Source organism: Nycticebus coucang, chromosome 4 (assembly GCF_027406575.1).
Source record: "Nycticebus coucang isolate mNycCou1 chromosome 4, mNycCou1.pri, whole genome shotgun sequence".
In the NCBI taxonomy this organism is placed as follows: Eukaryota; Metazoa; Chordata; class Mammalia; order Primates; family Lorisidae; genus Nycticebus; species Nycticebus coucang.
In genome coordinates, this window is record NC_069783.1 from 142,625,884 (window position 1) to 142,648,984 (window position 23,101).

Genomic DNA, 23,101 nt, shown 5'->3' on the forward strand with positions numbered 1-23,101 from the left:
TCACTTAAAGCGAGAATCTTTACCAACAGGAAGACATTGTTCTAAATCACAGACAGTATTATGAAGAACTGCAATCTCCTTCTTTTTTTCTTCTTGAAAATGTTGAAACTTGCTTCTGTAGATACTCTGGCAAAGCAGTAGGATCCAGGTATGCTTTTGATTTAGTATGAACTTTTGCTAGTTTGGCATCAATTTTTAGCTGTATTTTGATTATTTCATTTTGTTTTTCCTTCTCTTCAGTTCTTAACTTTACATTTAACTCTGAAATTTCCATTCCTTTTTCCCCCTCTATTAGTTCTTTGTGCTTTTCTTCATTTAATTTTTTTTTTTTCTGTGTGTCCTGGTAAAGTTTGCTCATTTCTATCTTACATCCCTCCTCTTTGATTTCCATTTCACTCACAAGTTTGGCAACATTATTCTTCCAGTCCTGTTCATGAGATTCCAACTTCTCTTTTATAAGATCGGCATTTCTTTTTCAGTTCATGTTCATCTATCAAATTAGGTTGATATTCAGGGGTCTGTTACAGCCCTTTTATCATACTATCAAGAGCAGCACATTCTTATTTAATTCAGACCTCCTTTGTTTGCATTACTTTTAATAAACCATTAGTCTTTTCTAACTGAATATCCAATATATTGTTTTTTCCACTGGTTTCTATCATTTCCTTTTCTATATGTATAAGTTTGTCAAGATTTACACTGCTAATTATTTTTCACACATCCTTCTTATCCATTCCTGAAACCAGGATGCTGTAAGGAAGTATGATGAAAAGAACCTCCATGGAAAAAGTGGGAATTTTGAACCACTAATAGAGTTTGGAGTGTACCTACAGTTACTCCCATTTTCCCAGTCTCTTTCACTGCTGCCTGCAGGTGGCTGGTCTGCCTCTAACTGCTGTCCCCTCCCCAGGAAGCAGATTCCTCTAAAAACAGGCCTGACCTTCTCTGGCCCTGCCTGTGCCCTGTCCTGGCATTCCCACCACAAGCCCAGTTTTGGGTTTTGAACTGAGCTGTGCGCTGGAGCTGTCTTGAGAGGGCGTGGGTAAGTAAGTAAGCTAGGGCAGCATCCAGTGGCCAGGACTGCATACCAGGTGGGGTGGATCTCCCATTGGCTTGGCTGCTAGCCGGGCACTGCCCTTGTGGGAAGGCTGTGAGGGAGGAACAATCTGCAGGGTCCTAGTATAAGGCAGACTCTGGTGCACCTTTTGAGCTCAGGTAACCATCCTTGGGGGAGCTGAACAGCCCCTGAATCCCAGGAAGACCCTTTTGTTGTCAGGGGGCACTGTTGGTCATGCCTCCTAAGATATCTGGTGAGAGATTCAGGACCTCGATCCCATGGAGACTGAATGCTGATGAAGCAACCAGGCCGGGACTGAGAGCAAATAAGTCAAGAAGACAGGATCATGGCTCCTTAGGAACTAGAGAATGGCTTCTGACCCCCCATCGAATTCAGCAAAGCCAGCCTGTGTTTGCTCTGTCTCCTAATACCACAGCACCACCAGGTGTCCAGGCAATATATTACTCTATATATTTTATTAGTATTATTATTGTTATTTTATTCCTGTTCTCAGTATTTTCCTTTGTTTCTTTCTTTGTTTTTTGTGGCACTGTTCTTTGTTTGGTTTGGTTAGGTTTGGTAGCATTTTTATTTTTTCATTTGTATTTTCTTCAATACAAAGGATCCTCCATTTTTGTTCCAGGTTTTCAGCCCCTTTTATTCTTTTTTTCTTTTCTATTTCATTTTTTCTCTGTGTTAGAGATTTTTCTATTTTTGTCACCTTTCCTACATAAATTTCTCCTACAACAACTAATATATTCCTTTTTTCTTTGTCTTATATAATTATATTTTTAATTTTCTTTATTTACTTTTATTTATTTTTTCTTTCTTTTTTCCTTTCTCTGAGGGCTGAGGGTTCATGGCATTGGCCTGTCTGGGAGGTAACAGCATTGGTCTGGCTCTAGGACATCACGAACTTGTGGTCTAGTGTATCCTTCTAGCTTTGGCCTTTGGAAAGTCATCACTGCAACATACTGCTGATTTTTTTCTATACTTGGTGGAGCTGGGGTCTTGCTTTTGCCCAGGATGGCAATAAGATCCTGACCTTGAGTGACCCATTCAGCCCAGCCCCCCAAAGTACTAGAGTTGTGGATATAAGTCAGAGCACCCAGCTGAGCACCACCATTTCTCCTATTGCTCTCTTTGTCTCTTTCTGTCCTTCTTCTCCCCTTTTCTTAAATTATTTCCTTTTACCTCCCCTTCTTTTTTATCCTTTTCATTCCTCTCTCCCTTCTCACTCTTTACTTTTGGCCTTATACCAAAAGGCCACTTCAACACCTAAGCTCAGAGACAAGGTAATTTAAAATGAAGGAGGTAGTGAGAGGAAAAAGTAGGGAAAGGCAGTGAACAGGAAGAAAACACATGAGGAGGAACAAACAGAAAAATTCTGGCAACGTGGAAAACTGGAACAGAGTACTGCCCTGCAAGGGATCCTGCGGTAGCCACCTCAGAAGATTCCACGTATACAGAATTAATGGAGGCTCAGTGCCCGTAGCACAGTGGTTACAGCACCAGCCACATACACTGAAGGTGGTGGGTTCAAACCCAGCACAGGCTAGCTAAACAACAGCTAAACAACTGTAACAAAAAATAGCCGGGCATTGTGGCAGGCACCTTTAGTCCCAGCTACTTGGGAGGCTGAGGCAAGAATCACTTAAACCCAAGAGTTTCAGGTTGCTGTGAGCTGTGACGCCATGGCACTCTACTGAGGATGACATAGTAAGACTCAGTCTCAAAAAAAAAAAAAAAATTAATGGAAATGACAGAAAGGGAATTTAAAATATTAATGGCAAAAACAATAAAGAGAATTGATGAGAAAGTAAAAAATACTCAAAAGGAAATCCAAAAACAGAACCAAAGGATGAAATATATGAAGAATATAGAAAGGATATGCTGGAGCTTAACAAATTGACGAAGTCAATCAGGGAACTTAAAGATGCAATAGAAAGTATCAATAACAGATTAGACCATGGAGAAGAAAGAATCTCAGAGCTAGAAGATAAAGCTCTTTTACTAACCCAGGTAGTCAAAGAGACAGAAAAGAGAGAGAAAGCAGAACACTCACTCGAAGAATTATGGGATTTCATGAAGCATTCAAACATATAAATTATAGGGATCCCTGAAGGGGAAGAAGAACCCCAAAGGAACGGAAGCCCTACTGGAGGATATCATAAGTGAAAATTTCCCAATATCACTACAGATTCCAAAACACTCCTTTGGAGGGAGAGCAAATGCCAGGTCATCTCAATACAAATAGAGCATGTTCAAGACACATTGTCATAAACCTGTGCAAAATCAAGATAAAAGACAAAATTCTGCAAGCAGCCAGGAGTAAGCACCAACTGACTTACAGGGGCAATCCTTCAGAGTGATAGCAGATGTTTCAGCTGAAACTTTCCAAGCCAGAAGAGAATAGTCATCTGATTTTAACCTTCTTAAACATAACCATTTTCTGGGCAGAATTTTGTATCCTGCTAAACTAAGCTTCAAAATCAATGGAAAAATCAAATCTTTTACTGGTATGCAAACATTGGAGAAATTCACAACAAGACTGGATCTACAAGAACTACTTAGACCTAGTCTCCACATTGACCATCACAATGGACCACCAGCAAGTAAACACCCAGAAACTAAAGGAAAAAACCTAGCTTCCACAATGGTGTAAAGGATAAAACTAAGCAACGGACTTTCACTAAATAAGAAGATTAGAACTCCCTCACACTTACCAATTCTCTCCATGAATGTTAACGGCTTGAATTCCTCACTGAAAAGGCTCACGCTAGCTGATTGGATAAAAAAGAACAAGCCATCTATATGTTATCTCCAGGAAACATATTTCACTTTAAAGGACAAAACAAGACTCAGGGTGAAGGGTTGGAAAGCAGTATTTCAGGCAAATAGAAATCAGAAGAAAGGAGGGGGTCGCTGCTGGGAGAATGGGGACTGAAGACCCCACTCTTGGCAAAGGAAAGCACCCCAAGAAAAAGAGGAAAACTAAAAAGTAAGCTGAGTGAATCAGAACAAAGAAAAATCAGCCAGTTTACATTTAAGCTAGCCATTGCTAGCAAACTTCTTGCCTTTTCTGAAGTTCTAACCTGTTGGGGATACAGCTTACAAACCTCCTGCTGGGTCTGTGAGCACTCTGAGGGGAATAATGGTTATAGAAGAGGCTATGACAAGTCCTAAGAAAAGATATATCTTCTAGGGTGTTTCCTGCCCATTAAACAGGCAAAGCAGATACCCATTGTGGAGATTCACATTTGCCTTGGACAGAGACCAAGGGAGTAGCTTGAGCTCTGAGATATGAGCAGAAGAGCTTATGTCCTTTATAACAGAGGAAAATCCTCTGTGGTGGTGATGGGGGGAAAATGCCTCCCTCCCACCGATCCCTCAGAGTAGATTAATGCTGGTGGTGTTTTACTCCACAGGGAACTAGCGGAGCTTAACACCTCCCTAGAAATCTGTGTGTGTAACCTCAAGCAGGAGGCTCTCCCAGATTTAAAAAGGCTCAGATTTCAGATTATTGAAGGAGCTAATATGATCAATCTGAGAAACTGCTGACGTCTTTGTACCCTCCCTCATCTTTCCTCTGGGCAAATAGACTTCAATAAAATCAGAGTGGAGAAAACACCCTGGGCCATTGCTGGAATCCCATGATGGGCAATGGACCCCTGAGGTCCCACTTTTAATTCTACTCTATGTCTCTTCTCTTTCTTTGCCATTGCTCCTAACTCTATATTTCTTCAGTTGATCACCACCATTTCCACAGGTCTCAGTGAACACTGCTCTCAGGGTGGGACCCCGACAGGTCACAATCTTATTTTCAGATACAAGTGGATTTAAAGCAACTAGAGTTAAGAGAGACAAAAACAGTCACCTCATACTCGTCAAAGGAACAATACAACAAGTGTGCATTTCAATTCTAAGTATTTATGTACCCAACGTAAATGCTTCCAGATTTATGAAAAGACCTTAATTGGTCTGAGCAATATGGTATCCTATTACCATAACAGCTATGGACTTTCACACCCCTCTGACAGAACTGGACAGATCCTCTAAATAGAAATTCAACATGCAAGGGACTTAAATGTAACCCTAGAACAAATGGGCTTAATGGACACATAAGAACACCCCATTCCAAAGCTAAAGAATATATACTCTTCTTCACAGCCCATAGAACATACTCCAAAATAGATCATATCCTAGGATACAAATCAAACCTGAACAAAATTAAAAGATTTGAAATTATAACTTGTATCTTCTCAAACCACAAGGCAACAAAGGTGGAACTCAACTCCAATAAAATGTCTCATCCTTACAGAAAGGCATGGAAATTAAGCAATCTTATGGTGAATGACAGTTGGGTCAAGGAAGAGATAAAGGAGGAAATTATTAAGCTTTTTGAACATAACAATGATGAAGCTACAAGTTATGAAAACCTGTTGGATACTGCCAAAGCAGTCCTGAGAGAGAGAGATTTATCATATTAGATACCTAAATCTGAAAAACAGAAAGAGAGCACATCAATAACCTAATGAATCCTCTTAAGAAAATGGAAAATGAAAAGGAATCCAATCCTAACTTAGCAGAAGAAAAAAAATACCCAAAATTAAATCAAAAACAAATGAAAATGATAACAGAATCATTCAGAAAAATTAATAAAACAAAAAGTTGGCTTTTCAAAAGGGGATAAATAAAATTGATAAACCTATGGCCAGATTAATTAGAAACAGAAAAGTAAAATCTCTAATAACCTCAATCAGAAATGAAAAAGGGCAAATAACTACAGATACCACAGAGACACCAGAGATTCTTTCTGACTACTAAAGAAACTCTACCCCCAGAAATTTGACAATGTGTAGGAAATGGACTGATAGCTGGAAACACACTATCTCTCTAGACTTCACCAGGAAGAAATAGATCTCTTGAACAGACCAATATTAAACACTGAGGTCAAAGAAACAATAAAAAAATCTTCCCATAAAAAAAGCTCAGGACCAGATGGCTTCTCACCAGAATTCTATCAAACCTTCAAAGAAGAACTTGGACCTATACCGCAGAACTTATTCCAAAACACTATGAGAAGGAAGGAACCTTTCTCAACACATTTTGTGAAGCAAACACCACCCTGATCCCAAAACCAGGAAAGGACCTAGCAACAAAAGAGAACTATAGACCAATTTCACTGATGAATATTGAAGCAAAAATACACAACCAAATCTTAGCAAATCTTAGCTAATAGATTGCGGCGCCTGTGGCTCAGTGAGTAGGGCGCCGGCCCCATATGCCGAGGGTGGCGGGTTCAAACCCAGCCCCTGCCAAACTGCAACAAAAAAAAATAGCCGGGCGTTGTGGCGGGCGCCTGTAGTCCCAGCTGCTCGGGAGGCTGAGGCAAGAGAATCGCGTAAGCCCAAGAGTTAGAGGTTGCTGTGAGCTGTGTGACGCCACGGCACTCTACCCAAGGGCGGTACAGTGAGACTCTGTCTCTACAAAAAAAAAAAAAAAAAAAAAAAAACTTATACATCACAATCAAGTAGGTTTCATCCAAAGAATGCAAGGCTGCTAACACATGCAAATCCATAAATGTAATTCACCATATCAATAGAAGCAAAAACAAAGACCATATGATTCTCTCAATAGATGCAGAAAAAGCATCTTTTTCTAAGAAGAACACTTAAGAATATAGGCATAGGTGGCACATTTTGTAAACTGGTGGAAGCCATCTATGACAAACCCACAGCTAATACTGAATGGAGTAAAACTGAAAGTTTTTCCACTTAGCACTGGAATCAGACAAGAACGTATTCTATCCCCCTGCTATTCAACATAGTCCTGGAAGTTCTAGCCAATGCAATCAATAAGAGAAGGATATAAAGGGCATCCAAATGTGGGTCAAACTCTCTTTGCCGATGATATGATCTTATACATAGAGGACCCCAGAGACCCAACCTCAAGACTCCTGGAAGTGATCAAGAAATACACTAATGTCTCAGGGTATAAAATCAATATCCACAAATCAGTAGCCTTTGTATATGCCAATAACTGTCAAATTGAGAAGCTAATCAAAGACACAATTCCCTTCACAGTAGCTTCAAAGAAAATGAAATACCTAGGAATATACCTAACAAAAGAGGTGAAGGACATCTACAAAGAGAATTAGGAAACTCTAAGAAAAGAAATAGCAGAAGACAAATGGCAGAACCTATTATGCTTCTGGAAAAATCAGAATCGTCAAAATGTCTATATTACCCAAACAATCTACAGATTCCCTGCAATCCCCATTAAAATATCAACATCATACTTTGAAGAACTGGAAGAAATAGTTCATTGTTTCATATGGAACCAGAGAAAAACCCATATAGCTAAAGGAATTTTTAGTAATAAAAACAAAGCTGGAGGCATTACCCTATCAGACTTTAGGTTATATTACAAGTCCACAGTTATCAAAACAGCATGGTAGAGACAGAAAAATAGAGGCATAGATGCATGGAATCAAAAAGAAAATGAAGAGATGGAAGCAGTCTCTTATAGCCATCTGATCTTTGATAAACCAAACAAAAGCATACAATGGGGAAAAGAATCCCTGTTCAATAAGTGGTGCTGGGAGAACTGGATAACCAATTGTAAGAGAGTGAAACTGGACCTGCACCTTTCACCACTTAGAAAAATTGATTCAAGATGGATAAAAGATTTAAATCTATGACATGAAATGATAAATGTCCTAAAAGAAAGTGTGGGAAAAACTCTTCAGGATGTTGGCCTGGGGAAAGATTTTATAAAGAAGATTTCCATGACAATCACAACAACAACAAATATAAACAAGTGGGACTTAATTAAACTGAAAAGCTTCTGCTCAGCTAATTAAAGCAAATAGACAACCTTCAGAATGGGAAAGGATATTTGCGTGTTACAAATCTGACAAAGGCTTGACTAGGATCTATAAAGAACTCATTTTAATCAATAAAAAAAAGACCAAACAATCCCATCTATTACTGGGCAAGAGACATAAACAGAACTTTCTCTGAGGAAGACAGATGAATGGCCAATAAACATATGAAAAAATGCCCATTGCCCTTGATCGTCAGAGAAATGCAAATCAAAACCACCCTGAGATCTCACCTCACCCCAGTGAGAAAAGCCCACATCACAAAGTCCCAGAGCGGCAGATACTGGCATGGATGTGAGAGAGGGGAACACTTTTACACTATCGGTGGGACTGCAAACTCACACAGCCTCTATGAAAAGAAGTATGGAGAATCCTCAAAGAACTCAAGTTATACTTCCCATTTGATCCTGCAATCCCATTACTAGGCACATACCCAGAAGAAAAAAATCATTTTATCATAAACATATGTGCACTAGATTGTTTATTACAGCTCAATTTACCATCACCAAAATGTGGAAACAACGTAAATGTCAATCAACCCAGGAATGGATGAAGAAACTGTGTTATGTGGACACCATGGAGCACTATTCAGCCATGTAAACGATGGAGACTTCAGATCTTTCATATTCACCTGGGTGGAACTGAAATTCATTCTTCTTAGTAAAGTATCACAAGAATGGAAAATGAAATAGCCAATGTACTCAGTACTAATGTGAAGCCCACAGATGATCTAACATACACTTACGTAAGAGAAAAGCTCAATTCAATTCAATTTCTGGGCAGAGGGACCGAGGCCGGAGGTGAGGGGAGGCGGGAGGAGGCTGGGTGTGCTCCCACTTAATGAGCACCCTATAAGGGTATACATCTCTTGGGTGTGGGATACAACCACGGGAGGGACTCTACTTAACAAATGCAAATATTGTTACCTCGTTGTTTGTATCTTCACATTTACCCAAAAGAAAAAATATATATATATTAAATTAAAGAAGCCAGGCACAAAAGGCCACATAGGCTTTATTTCCATTGATACAAAACCTCTAGAATAAGCAAATTCACAGGGACAAAAAGTCAATTAGGAATGGCCCTGGACTGAGGGGACTGGGGATGGCGTGGGGGTGTGTGTGTGTGTGAATTCTTATTAGTCCAAGATTTCCTTTTGGGATGATGAGAATGTTCTGGAACTAGGTAGTCATGACAACTGCACAACCCTGTGACTGTATTTAAAACCACTGAACTGTATGCTTTGAAAGGGTAAATTTATGGTAAGTAAATTAGATCTCAATTTTTTAAAAGCCATTTCTTGTAACTTTGAATATTATGCTAAAAGAAAGTCTGTCTCATCCCTGAAGTTGAATTGTTGTCTGAGCCACATCAGAGAGAACCGTTCAGAGCCGTGAATGGGATTTTTCTTACTTGCAGTGGGTGGTGTCATCCCCCACCCACCTGTCAAGAATCTGCACTAGTTGTTTCAATGGGGGGTCTGTAACTAGAACCCAACAAACCGGGAAGTGGTGGCTTCTGCTCTGTGTCCGCGTGGGATTGTGGTATCTGCTGGGCATTCGGTAGCTGCCTGTGTCACAGGTTTGGATGGCTGGCAACAAAGGCCAAGGCTGCACAGTCGGGGGTCTTTGGGGCTGGCATGAGAGGGGAGTGCAGGGGGACATATTTAAATACTTATTGCTTGTGAATTTGATTACAGTTTGTCTCAGCACTTGAAGCCAATTACCCTGAGATTTTGAAGAATTTAATTGTTGTGAAAGGTGAGTGAGCCAGCCAGGATTTGCACGAGTCAGGGGCAGGAGATGTGGAAGTGACAGAGTGGGCACCTGAGACCCCAGGACTCCACTCACTCAGCTAGTGGCCCAAGGGTGTAGCTCCATGTCTGTTTCAGCCCCCAAGCTATTCGCTGGGGCCTTCACCCTGGTCAAATCATACTCAAGCCAGGAGACACACAGGAAGGTGGAGATTCTGGGAGGTGAGTGAGCTTTCTCAGGCCTCCTTCCCAGCCTGAACCAGAGCCAAGGGTTGCATCCAAGGGCATCAGGCTCTGAGCCCCAACTGCTATTGAGGCCTGTTTCCTTGGGGCAGCTCCTGAGGCCAGTGTGCCCACCCACCAAAGACTAGAGAGGCAGCATGGGTGGGGTCCCCAGTTTGAGGCTGGGAGATCTGGATTTGAGAATTGACTTTGCCAATTATTAGCTTCAAGTGGGGTGAGTCACCTGCTCTCTCTGGGTCTTAGTTTCCTTATCTGTAGAAAGGGGAGAATGAGATCTAAGTTTTCCAAGTCATGCAATTAATACTGTTTAGAAATCTGGAAAACACAGAGAGGGCATAGTGACTCATGCCGGGAGCCCTAGTGCCCTGGGTGGCTGAGGTGGGAGGACGGCTAGAGCTCAGGAGTCTGAGATTACTGTGAGCTAAGCTGAGGCCATGGCACTCTAGTCCAGGTGACAGAGTGAATCTCTGTCTTAAAAAAAAAAAAAAAAGGAAAATACAGAAATGTATAACAAAGGGTGGAAAATCCTGTCAACCAGAGAACTACTGTTGACACTAACTATCTTTTTCAGAGGATTACATTTAGAAAAATGTTTGGGGGCAACAGAGTGAGAGGAGGTCTCTTGCTTCAGAAATTCCCTGATGCCTGCCCCAGAACATGACCTTCCCCCTTGCCCTGTTTCTGGACTTGTGTTACTTTAGCTAATAGCTCCAGGAATGCCTGCTCCTCCCACGCCATGTGAGAGCTGCTCCACACCCCACCCTACAGGGACGCCCTGTCCAGATTCCAGGCATGTGTCTTGTGTTCTTGGTGGCCTTCACCCGCCTGTGCTGGATCAACACCTGCTGCTTTCCACTGCCATTAACTTATGAACCTACACGACTCTCCGTGGACTCTTTGAATCGTGTGTACCTCTCCACACCAGACAGAGTCATTGGTATCAATGGGTTTGTATCCATTACAGTTCATGAAGCAGGTGGAGAGGAACACAGATGGGGTCACCAGCTCAGGCCCTGGGCACCAGACAAGCCATCTCCCATCTCCGGCTCTTAGTATACTCCCACATCCTGTGGGTCCGTGTATCCTCGGCCATTGTGGTGACAACTGTCAACAGCCGGGCAGGCAGCCCCTCTGGGCATGGTCCAGCTCAGTGGCAGTTCCCATCACGCTACCCTGACCCGGTCTCAGGGGCACCACTCACCATGGCCATCCAGGAAAACCCGCACCCACATCAGGGACAGCGCAGCTCAGGAGCGGGTGGGGCGGGAGGCCGGGTGGGACTGGACACCTCAGGAGCGGGTGGGGCTGGAGTCTGGAAGCCGGGTGGGACTGGGCACCTCAGGAGCGGGTGGGTCGGGGGGCCGGGTGGGACTGGGCACCTCAGGAGCGGGTGGGGCGGGGGGCCGGGTGGGACTGGGCACCTCAGGAGCGGGTGGGGCGGAGGGCCGGGTGGGACTGGGCACCTCAGGAGCAGGTGGGGCTGGAGGCCGGGTGGGGCTGGGCACCTCAGGAGCGGGTGGGGCTGGAAGCCGGGTGGGACTGGGCACCTCAGGAGCGGGTGGGGCGGGGGGCCGGTTGGGGCTGGGCACCTCTTCTGGGCAGAAGTGGAATCATATTGTTCTCTTCCTCTAAAACCTTCAATGGCTCCCCATCACTGAGAGGGGATGGCCCCAACCAATGATGGCCCCACCCCCCCACCAATTCGTTGGTGACCTGACCTCAGTCTTTCTGAGCACACTGCCCTGGTGGTGTCCCTCTTCCTTCTTAGCTCTGTGAGTCACTGTGGGTGGTCACCTCTGCCTAGACTGACCTCTTGTTTCTACCATAGAGGCAGGGTGTAAATGCTGTCTCCTCCGGGGGACATTCCAGGACCTCCTAGTTCAGCACTCCAGCTTAGGTCTTTCCTAGAATGCGCTATCTTCAGGGAGCCAAGACAGGTGGTAGTTGAGGACACAACCCCTGGGTCCAGATAGATAAGGATTCAAATCTGGGCTCTAGGCCAGCTGCAGTAGCTCATGCTTGGAATCCTAGCACTCTGGGAGGCCAAGGCAGGAGGATCCCTTGAGCTCAAGAGTTTGAAACCAACCTGAGCAAGAGTGAGACTCTATGTCCATCCACTAAAAATAGGGAAAAAATTAACCAGGTGTTGTGGCAGATACCTGTAGTTCCAGCTACTCAGACCCTGAGGCAAGAGGATCATCTAAGCCCAGGAGTTTGAGGTTGCTCTGAGCTGAGCTAACACCAAGGCACTCTAGACTGGGACAACAGATGGAGACTGTCTCAAAAACAAAAACAAAAACATACATATATATATATATATGCCTTACTTTTATCAGCCCCTGGAGCTCAGTCTCTACATGTGTAAAATGGGTCCATGGCTACAAGGATGAGCATGGCAAATGTAGCCCAGGCCTTAGTGCTGTGGTCAGGTAGCCACAACAGGCACTGTCTGATGCGAGCAGTGCTGTGGAAAAGGAGGAGCGGGTTCTGCCTGAGCATTGGGCTAGGGGGTCAGAGGAGGTAAGGCACTAACTAGGCAGAGTTGGGGGCAGAAGGAACAGTATGTGGTATGCAAAGGCTCTGTGGTAGGGGAAAGTAGCAAGGGGAGATGGATGGTACCCCTCCTCCCCCAAGCTGCTAGCCTGTGGCTTGGGAGGGGGCCAGGGGCCTCCTGGCTTTTGGAGGGAAAGAAAGACAGAAATGCAAGGGTGGCCTCGGGATCCCAGACCTTAACCCCTCTCTCTCCCAGGCCCTTCCTGAGGAATAGAGTCACACCAGGCCCTGCCTGTCCCTGGGGCCACCCTGAACTGCTAGGGAAAGCCAAGGAAACTCCTCCTGACTGGGCCTAATCTCCACCTCCCAGTCAGGCCCAGGTGTGAAGCCACTCTGCCCCGGTACCCGTGTCAGGCAGACATCCTCTCCCAGCCCTCTGTCCAGAGTCACTCGAGCCAAGTCACTTGACCAGACAGTGGCATCTGTCTGGTCAAGAGGAACAGGGAGGGACAAATGTAGCAACAATATGGACCCGGAGCAGACAGGGGCTCCTGCAAAGCCTCATCTCGCTCCCCACAGTACAGATGCCAATCACCCCAGGAAGTGTCCCTCAGTTGGCAGGTCACAGGCCTTAATTAGGACTGCCAGCAGGCACCTGCGGTCAGTGAGGGGTGCTGGAACTATTTGGAACACCTGGAAGGCAGGACGGCAGGGTGCCACAGTGAGTGGGAGGGAGGGTGTAGGATGAAGTTTGCACACCGTGACAACACTGTCATCCAAGTCCAGATTCTCAGCTCTCGGGTCAGAGGCAGAATGGGGGCTGGAAGAGAAGGGCACACCACAGAGGAGCAGAGTCATCGGAGGCCGGAGGAAGGGCCTGTGTGCTGCAGGCTGGTCGGGGGGCATCTGCCTGGAAAGACAGGGACTCGCAGGTGACTTGAGTCCCTGGGAACTCAGAAAGCAGAAGGAAACAGTGCAGTGGCAGCCTCTGGCCCCGCACCAGCCTGCCTGGATTCCAGTCCTGGTTTTGCTGCTTCCGCAGGAAGCTGTTCGAGCTCCGGTTTCCCAATCCATAAGGATAATGGCAGGTCCCACCGCACAGCACAGCCACAAGGATCAGACGCGCTAACTCGGCACCGTCCAGTGCGGCAATTGCTCCTTATGTCTCCCACTGTGCTAGGACTGCCTCACACTGAATGGCTTAAAGGACGGCATTTGAATCTCTCACAGTTCTGGGGGCCAGAAGTCCAAAGTCAAGGTGCCGGCAGGGTTACTTCCTTCTAAGGCCTGTGAGGAAGAACCTCATCTCCCCTCTAGCTCCTGACAGCTTGGTGGCAATCTGTGGCTCTCCTTGACTAGCAAAAGCATCACCCCCATCTCTGCTTTCACCTTCGCATGGTGCATCCAAATGGCCCCCACTCCAACGTGACCTCTACCTACACCTGCAGTGACCCTATTTCCGGGGCAAGGGCACATTCTGAGGTAAGGGAGAGTTAAGACTTCAACCCAGGAATTGAGGGGGAGACATGAGTCAACCCTTAACACCTCATGGGGCCTATTAAACACTCAAAATGTGCTGGGTTGAAATTGAAATGTGCTGTATTAAACACACACTGGACTTTGAAGACTTGGTACAAAAAAAGAAAGCCATCTCACTAGTAATTATTAAGGAGATAATTAATCTAATCTGTTAGTCATATTGGTCATGTAATAAACTAATAATGTTTGGATATATTATTAAAATGAATTTTTCTGTGGCTGCCAGAGACTCTTTTTTCTTTCCTAGAGACAGAGTCTTTCTCTGTTGCCCAGGATGGAGTGCAGAGTGACACAATCATAGCTTGCTGTAACATTGAACTCTGGCTGGCCAGCTGTAGTCCCTCATGCCTATAATTCTAGGACTCTGAGAGGACAAAGCTGGTGGATGGCTTGATCTCAGGAGTTTAAGACCAGCCTGAGCAAGAGCAAGACTCCATCTCTACTAAAAACAGAAAAACTAGCCGGATGTCATGGAGGGCACCTGAAATCCCAGCTACTTAGGAGGCTGAGGCAGAAGGATTGCTTGAGTCCAGGAACTGGAGGTTGCTGTGAGCTAGGCTGATGCCACGGCACTCTAGCCTGGGGCAACAGAGTGAGACTCTGTCTCAAAAACATTAAACTCTGGGCTCATGGGTTCCTCTCACCTCTGTCTCCAGATTAGCTAGGACTACGAAGCACATGCCACCATGCCCAGCCAATTTTTAACTTTTTTGTAGGGATAGGGTCTTGCTATGTTGTCCAGGCTGATCTCAAACTCCCAACTTCAAACTCCAGGTTTCAAGTGATCCTCCCACCTCAGCCTCCCAAAGTGCTGGGATTGTAGGCATAAACCACCGTGCAGGTCTGCTAAAGAATTGAAAGTTACCCCTGTGGCTCCTATTATTTTCTGTTGGACAGCACTGAGGTAACATTTACAAATCCTTAGAGCAGGGCCTGGTAAATAGAAAGTACCTGTAAGTGCTAGTTAAATGAAAGCATCTTTGGAAGTGACTGTGGCATTTTTAAATATGACTTTTCACATTCCTCAGAAACTAGCCAAAGTTAAACCATCTCTACAAAAAAAAAAAAAAAAGAAAAGAAAAATTAGCCTAATGTGGTGGTGGTACATGTCTGTAGTCCCAGCTACTTGGGAAACTGAGGTGGAGGATCCCTGGAGACCAGAAGTTTGAGGCTACAGTGAAGTATAAATGTGCCACTGCGCTCTAGTCTGGACAACAGAGTGAGATTTTTGTCTCTTTAAATAAAGAAATAAATAAATATGATGGGAACTAGTATGGCCTCAAAGAAAAACACACACATACAGAAACAGAAACTAGGGAAAGTTGGGACTGCTTTCTTGTCTTGTCCAGCCTTTCTTTCACTGAGCAGGTTTGCGTTTACATTCCAGAAGCAGAAGGCACATATTGTGTGGGCCTATCTTTTCCAAGTTGTTTTGTTGAGTTTTTTCCATGTTTCTATAAACTCATCAACCCCATTAAATGCTGTAGTTTCCTTTAAATGTATTTCCAATTTTCCGGGTAGCAATGAACTAATAATTTAAAGCTTAAAATACTTTCTATCAGGATTATTATTGGGCAAAGTGGTTATGGATGCTAATGTGTATAGTCAAGTAATTTCCCGGAAAAGAGGGATTAATTTTATACACCTGCCAGCAATGTATGAAAGTCTCCATTTCACCAACTTCTAACTGACTTTATTATTAATATCATTTTTTAAAAAAAGATTATGTGTTTATTTTGTTTGTTTTTTTTGTTGACTCATCAGAGGAAAAAAAAATCTCATTGCTTGAATACACATTTCTTCGATGACCCTGGAGATTGAGCATTTATTTACTTGATAAATGCACAGAGTATATTTCTGAAAATTGGTGTTTTGAGTTCTTTGCCCATTTATTGCTTGATGCCCTACTATTTTTCTTATCAACGTGCATGAGCTCCTTATAAAGATACCAATTATTTTTCTGTTTATCTACTCGTTTATTTTGAGACTAAATTTTACTCTGTTGCCTTGGGTAGAATGCTGTGGCATCATAGCTCACAGCAACCTCAACCTCCTGGGCTCAAGTGATCCTCTGGCCTCAGCCTCCTAAGTAGTTGGGACTACAGGTGCCCTCCATGACACCCAGCTAGTTTTGCTTTTATTTTTGTTTGTTTGTTTGTTTTTTCCTTCTATTTTTAGTAGAGACAAGGTCTGTCTCTTGCCCAGGCTGGTCTCAAACTCCTGAGCTCAGGTAATCCACCTGCTTCAGCCTCCCAGAGTGCTAGCATTACAGGTGTGAGACACCGCGCCTGGCCAAGATACCAATTTTTGTACATTTTATTTTTCCCAAACTCACGTCTGCAAACACTGACTTAGTGCCTTAATTCTGTCTCTTATTTAACAGAGTTTCATCTTTTTATGTAGTCAAATCAATTTACTTTCCCTTTGTGATTTCTGTCACTGCTCTTTAGCACTAACCATGCCCTTCCAGAGATGTGGAGTCATTTATACTTTCTTTTAGCATTTTTTTTTTTCGTGATTTCTTTCTTTTAAGATTTAAAATCTCTCCAGGGCAAACTCTGTTCAAATGAAATATAACATAAGTCACAAATGGGAGCCACACATGTAATTTTACATTTTCTGGTGGCTACATTTTTTTAAAGTAAAAGCGATTCACAGAGGATTTTTATGGCAGTGAAACTATTCTGTATTCTGCTGCAATGGTGGATACATGTCACTAAACCATTGTCAAAAGTGGGAGAATATACAACACCAAGCAAGAACCCTAATGTAAACTAGGAACTTGGGGTGATAATAATGTGTCACTATAGGTTCATTGACTGTAACACGGGTACCACTCTGGTAATAGAGATTGTAAAAAGTAAAGTGACTTTAATTTTTACTCTAAAAAGGTAAAATTTATCAGTTTTAAAAGGTTCAAAATTATTTTTAAAAAATTAAAAGAAACGGGCGAAAATAACTTTAATCTTTTATTCATCCCATTATATTAAAAAACACCATTTCAACATGTAATCACTTAAATAAAATTAACAAAAATCATTTACACGGTTTAGTACTAGGTCATCAAAGTTTGGTTCACATGTCACACTTGCAGCGCGTCTCCATTCACCAGGAGCCACGTTTTTCAGTGCTGGACGGTCACACATGGCTCATGGCCACTGCGCCTGTCATCTTGAGTCTAGCACTGGGTTTGACTCCATGGGAGAACAGAGGAGGAAAGTTCCAGGGCCCTGTTTTACTGCCCCTTGGACTTCACCTCCCCCCTGCTTCTCCCTTGCCAAAGCACAGCCAGCCAACTCGTGTTTTCTCACCTCTCCCAGTGGGAGCTCCACTTGGCTCTCATTTGTCAGCCACTGACACACAATGGCCTCCCAAGCCGTCTGTCACTGCACCCTGGCCACCTCCCACTTGGCCTTCCCTCTGTGGAGCCTACTCAGGAGCTCACCACCTGGGCCATCCCAGGATGTCCACCCCCGCAACTTCCAGCTCTGTGTCAGCCCCAGTAATAATGAAGTTCTGAAACTATATTCCTAACAGCCAACACTCGCTGAGCACATGTGCCAGCCTAACCCCGGGTTGCATCATCTTGTGAGGGCTGGAATCATTTTGCAAACACCCTCATGAACGCAGCCCCCATGAACACTGACAGAGCCCAGCCTGTGTTCAAGGTCATGGATGGAGCTTGGGGGTCCCTTAGGCAAAAGTCCTGGGGATGTGCTAGAAACCTGTTGAGCCAGGTTTATAAAAAGTCCTTCCATTTCGCTCAGAAGGGGATCCTGCTGTGTTCCCTGAAACGTGCCCACGTGTGTCTCTTACGCACCACCACTCCCCAAGTTCCTCCTCCCCAGCCCCAGAACCAGTAGTTGCCCTGGAAGTGAGGAGGCACAGGTGGGGGCCACCTGCTGCCCAGGGTCACCTCCCCGCTCCAGGTAGGGTGTGCGTGGGAACCACGGTAACAGCTTCCGAGGGCGGGGCGGGGCGGGGCAGGACCGGCAGTCCCCAGTCCGGGGCGGGACCAAGAACATCTGGCCCGCCTGGCAAAAGCAGGCGGCGGCTGCTGCCGGCAGACACCGCCGGCTCACTTGCACCACGCGCCCCTCTGTGCCTGAGGGCACCATGAGCGGCCGAGTTGGGGACCTGAGTCTCCAGCAGCAGGAGGTGCTGGCCAGGGTGAGGGGCATCATGGGCTGGGAGGGCTGGGAAGGTCCTCCCCGGCCAGCAGCCTGGCTCCGCAACCCCGCTGGAGCGCCCAGACCGGAGAGCGCCTCTGTCCTGCTGAGGCACACGGGACAGGAGCCCCTCTTTGGGGCGGCCAAATTCAGCCATCACCTGCTAACCAACCCTGGCTCGTGTTCCTCCGCTGTGGGGAGGGAGGGGATGGCTCTGCCACCAGGGTACAGGGGCGGCCTTGGGCAGACAGACCGCCAGGTCTCACGCCCAGATTGCAACACCTGTTTTTGTGTCTCTCGCACTCCTAAGGGTCCAGGCCTCCCTACCTTGTTTTTTTTTTTTTTTTTTTTTTAATTAAAGGGAAATGGGAGAGATGTTTGGTGATTTTGAGACGTTTTGCAGGCTAGACCTGGAGCGTCGAGACTGTGGGGAAAGGGGAGATGTCCAGGCCTTAGTAGTCACAGAGCGATGTGATTGTGGGGGCCAGGGATTGGAAACTGTGAGCTGGTGGTGGTGTGTTTGTGTGGCATTGGGGGGGTGGGGGGAGGCGTTCCACAGCCTCGGGTCACACTTCCAGTCTGTGGAGGTGGTCCCAGGAGAAGGAGACTGGTCACCAGATGAAGGAGGGGCCTCAGGTTAAAGAGTAGTGTCCACAGGGGAAGGAAGGATCCCCAGTACAGCAGAGAGGTCCCAGATGATTGAGAAGTGTCCTTGATGAAGGAGAAGGCGGTCCCCTGGTGCGCCCTCTCCCTCCCCGGTGCTGATGACCCCAGGCCCTGTGCTCGCAGGGGGGAGTTGATATCTGCCTTTTGGAGGTGAATGATGACAGGAATGCTCTGAGCCTGAGAGCTTTAAGAATGTAAAAAATTGGGTGGCACCTGTGGCTCAAGGAGTAGGGCGCTGGTCCCATAAGCCAGAGGTGGCGAGTTCAAACCCAGCCCTGGCCAAAAACCAAAAGAAAAAAAGAATGTAAAAAATTAATTTTTATCTTTTCCATCCTTAGAAAATAATGAGTGCTTATTTTTAAAATTGGGGAAAGAGAGAAGAGTAGCAAGAAGGGACAGAGGTGAGGGAGGGTCTCTGAGGTCTGGACGACTATGCCTAGCTTCATTTCCTTCTAGATTCCTCTTGAGCTTAGTTTTGCCCACCTCTGGTCACACTGCGGGATGCTGCTTTCTGTATAAATGCAGTAATAAGAGGAGTTTTCCCCAAAGTCAGTGACTTTCTGTTTGACTCTAAAAGTGGTATAGCCCCCGAGGGTGGATTCTTCCTCACTCCGACCCCAGGGAAGATTCCCCACTTCCCTAGCCTTAGTTTCCTATGCACAAACAGGGATGTGACCTTTGCCCTCTTACCTCAGAGCACAGCCTGAGGTTCAAATGAGGGAACACAGTGACCTGGAGAGGTTGTGGGTGCAGAGTTATTGCCTCTCAGAGGTCCTAATCCCTCTCCTCCCCTCCCCCCCAAAATTCCTCCAGAATGCAGAGGCTGCAGCTGTTTGTACAAGAACCTCCATTCTGGTGCCTGTTCAGATAGTCGTGGCAGGGGCTGTTGCCCACGTCCCTTGTTAACACTGGAGATGTTTTACCGATTATGCATTTTTAACGATGTAGACGATACACGAATATGCTCTTATTTTAAAGCTAAAGGTAGTTTGGTGAATGGCCTCGCATTTGATTCTTTTTCTAAAATTATTTACTTATTTATTTATTTGACACAGGGTCTTCTCTGCTGCATGGGCTAGAGTACAGTGGCATCATCATTGTTCACTGCAACCGCAAACATCCTGGCTCCAACAACCAACAATCCTCTTGAGTAGCTGGGACCACAGGCACACACCACCACGCCCAGCTAACTTTTTTTTTTTGCAGTTTTTGGCTGGGGCTGGGTTTGAATCTGCCACCTCTGGTATATGGGGCTGGCACCCTACTCCTTTGAGCCGCAGGCGCCATCCTTTTATTTTTATTTTTTTAGAGGTTGGTGGTCTCACTTTGTAGCTCAGGCTGGACTTGAACTACTGGGCTCAAATGATCCTCCCCCTCAGCCTTCCTAGGGGCAGGGATTATAGGAGTGAGCCATTGTGCCCAGCAGCCTCATGTATATTTCTAATCCCAAATTCTGGTTCACAGCTTCACCTCTATACCCAGCCCTTGCCTTCAGCTCCCTTAGTCCCCAGGATGTGAGGTGTCCTGTCTGTCTCAGACATGAGCCTCAATCTCTGGTGAACTTCTTTAAAGTCTGCCAGTGGGAAAAGGCACCCCCCAGCGGGTTGGTCACCTTCCTTTCCCCTGGCTTCAGCACATGTCCTAATGAGGCATTCCTGGCTTCCCTTTCAGTCATTTCCCCCCTGCTGACATTTGCCTCTCATTTTTTCCAAAAGTCTCCACTGTGCAGGGCTTCCGACAGTCTGCACTGAATGTGTGCCCATGTGTATCCAACATCTGCTTAGAGGCAGGCCGGACATTAAGTGCTTGACATACCAAACTTCTTTGATTGGCAGGAGTTTATCATTATCCCCATTTCACAGATGAGGAAACTGAGGCTCAGAGGGAGATTAAATAGCTTGCCTCCAAAATCAGACCCTTAAGATGCAGAATCAGACTGGCCTGCATCAGAATAACCCAGGGATCCTTGTAAAAATAGGGATGCTGGGCCCCTACCTCAGCTTGAGGAATTAAGAGTCTTTAGGGGGAGGGCACTCCCAAATTTTGAGAAGGACCCAGCTTTTCTTCCTGGAACGGTGGGCTGGAGGGGGCCCCATTCCCAGATGGCAAAGCGGTTCAGCTCAGCTGCTGCTACGTGCAGGGTCTCTGGGTAGGGCTGATGGCTGATGAGGGTTGGAGATGGGGTTGGTGGCCCCAGAGGTTGTGAAAGCCCCATTGACTATCGTATTCTTCTACCCTTAGTTCCAGGAGAACGTCCAGGACCTGCTGCCCGCCTTGCCTAAAGCCGATGACTACTTCCTCCTGCGCTGGCTCCGAGGTAAGGCTGGTAGGGGCTGAGAGGCAGAGGAGGATGTAGGGAAGGGGGTTTCTCAGGAGAAAAGGGTGGAGGACTTAGGGGAACAGGGTTGCCAAGTCGTAAAGAATGTGAGCTCTGGAATCAGACTTCTCTGGGCTAGAATCTGAGCTCCCCTGTGCACAAGCATGGCACAAACCCCCCACTGAGCCCGTTTTTTCATCTGCAAAGTGAAGATGAGGCAGCCCCTGAGCATAGCGTCCAAGTGAGGTTGGAGCTAAACACCTCCACGGCCTCAGGATATAATGGGGCTGGCCAGGCCCTCCAGTCAGACAGCGCTGAGCAGCTTCTTTCAGACTTGCCTTTGGGTCTTTCTTCAGTTGCCTGAGAACAGGGCTGTGTTGTCCCCTTAAGGAACCTAAGTGTCCTCAAGGGCACTGAGTGAGTGCCCAGCAAACATTTAAGGAAGTGGATTTAATTAACAGTAGAGAAGGAGTTTCTTTTAGGAATTACAGAGGGCGGTTTAAAAAAAATAACAACAGAATCCACCCAGGGCTTAGGGTAAGTGAAAATAATTCATTTTAACTCATTACATCCCATGGACTGGATTTTGAACTTGAGATGGGAGAGATGTTGGGAGTCAACCCGTAAAGCATACACACAGTGCAGGGTTCAAAAACCACCAGCCTTGTACTGGTAGAGCTGCCATTGAATCCCAGCTCTACTACGGCCCACAGAGGGCCTGTGACAAGTCCTTCCTTATCTCTCAGCCTCACTTTCCTCTTCTGTATAATGGGCTCAGTATTGGTCCCGACCTTCAGAATGCTGAGTCAGATGAAGTCACAGATGTGTCTGCAGCTGTGTGACGGGAACCTGTGCCCAGGAACCAACTCTTCCTTCTGTTTTGTTCTGTTTTTATCATTATTATTTTTTCATAAACTTCGTTTTTAGGACAGTGTTAGATTTTTCAGAAAAATTTCAAAGATAATATAGAAATTCCCCCAGTTTCCCGATTATGAACATATTGATGTCATTATTGTACATTTGTTACAATTAATGAATGAATATGAATATACTATTATTAACTAAAGTCCATACATTACATTTCCTTATTTTTTCTCTTCCAAGGTCCCATACAGGATCCCACAGTACATTCAGTCACCTTATCTCCTTAAGCTGCTTTTGGCTGTGGCAGTTTCTATCCATATTTTGTTTTGCTTTGTTTTATTTCTTTTTTTTTTTTTTTTTTTTTGTAGAGACAGAGTCTCATTTTATGGCCCTCGGTAGAGTGCTTTGCTTTATTTCTAAGTGAACATGTCATTGACCCCAGCCTGGGCTAAGAAAGTGTGGGAAAGTGGATTTCTTGAAGCCCCTTGATATGACGTCAGTCTTCTCTCTTTGGAATCTTGTTGGGTTTTGGCTTTGGTTAAAAACCAGCTTTCAGGTACTTCGTGTGTCCTTTATAAAGGAGACCTATCGTGGAAACCTTAGGCTGCTGGGTCCTGGCAAAGGAAAAGTATCCAAGAGTGGAGGTGGGTGGCTGGTGTCCCGATGCCTCCCACTTCATGCTGTGGGCGATAGATCCTGTTGACATGGCTCCATTGTCCATGTCAACATCACCTGCGCCACTCCCTGCCTCACTAACCCAAAATACAGGTAAAGGGAGGGTGCTCACTGGGCCTGAGCTTGGCAGAGCCTCCTCCCTCTGGCCTCATGCTGAGGGGACTTCCCAACCAACCCTCCTTCTGAAGTCCTTTCCCTCTGGTTTTCTTTATCTCCATCCCACATCTCTGTTCATCGCCCCAACTCAGATGCCAGTTCCATGAGGGCAGGGACTGTGCCTGCCATAGTACCCTCAGGCTGGCACAAAGTAGATTCCACTGAAAAAAAAAATTCGTCCTTATATCCCATCAGCAGTGCCTGAATCACTGTCTCTAGGACAAGAAGCCACACACTGGTTCTAAATAGAAAAATCTCCTACAGACACTGCAGAGATTGTTTA

General features: G+C 45.5%; 1 protein-coding gene and 1 pseudogene across 8 annotated transcripts in view; one reads left to right on the forward strand and one right to left on the reverse strand.

Annotated features, from left to right (window-relative positions):
- LOC128584477 (coiled-coil domain-containing protein 152-like) lies at positions 1 to 13,829 on the reverse strand (annotated as a pseudogene).
- The window catches only part of LOC128584224 (SEC14-like protein 4), a 22,607-nt gene continuing 12,184 nt past the window's right edge, over positions 12,679 to 23,101 (forward strand). For 2 of the 8 annotated variants that reach the window (XR_008379661.1, XM_053589282.1), the window contains exons 1-2: positions 12,679 to 13,914; positions 21,048 to 21,123. Coding sequence is in view for 5 of the 8 variants with exons in the window: in XM_053589282.1 (XP_053445257.1) it covers positions 13,828 to 13,914; positions 21,048 to 21,123 (163 nt within the window). In the remaining 3 variants the exon portion in view is untranslated. Of the gene's footprint in view, positions 13,915 to 18,003; positions 18,142 to 19,861; positions 20,118 to 21,047; positions 21,124 to 23,101 lie in introns of those variants that run through there. The other 6 variants (XM_053589281.1, XM_053589280.1, XM_053589277.1 and 3 more) reach the window with 6 other exon arrangements.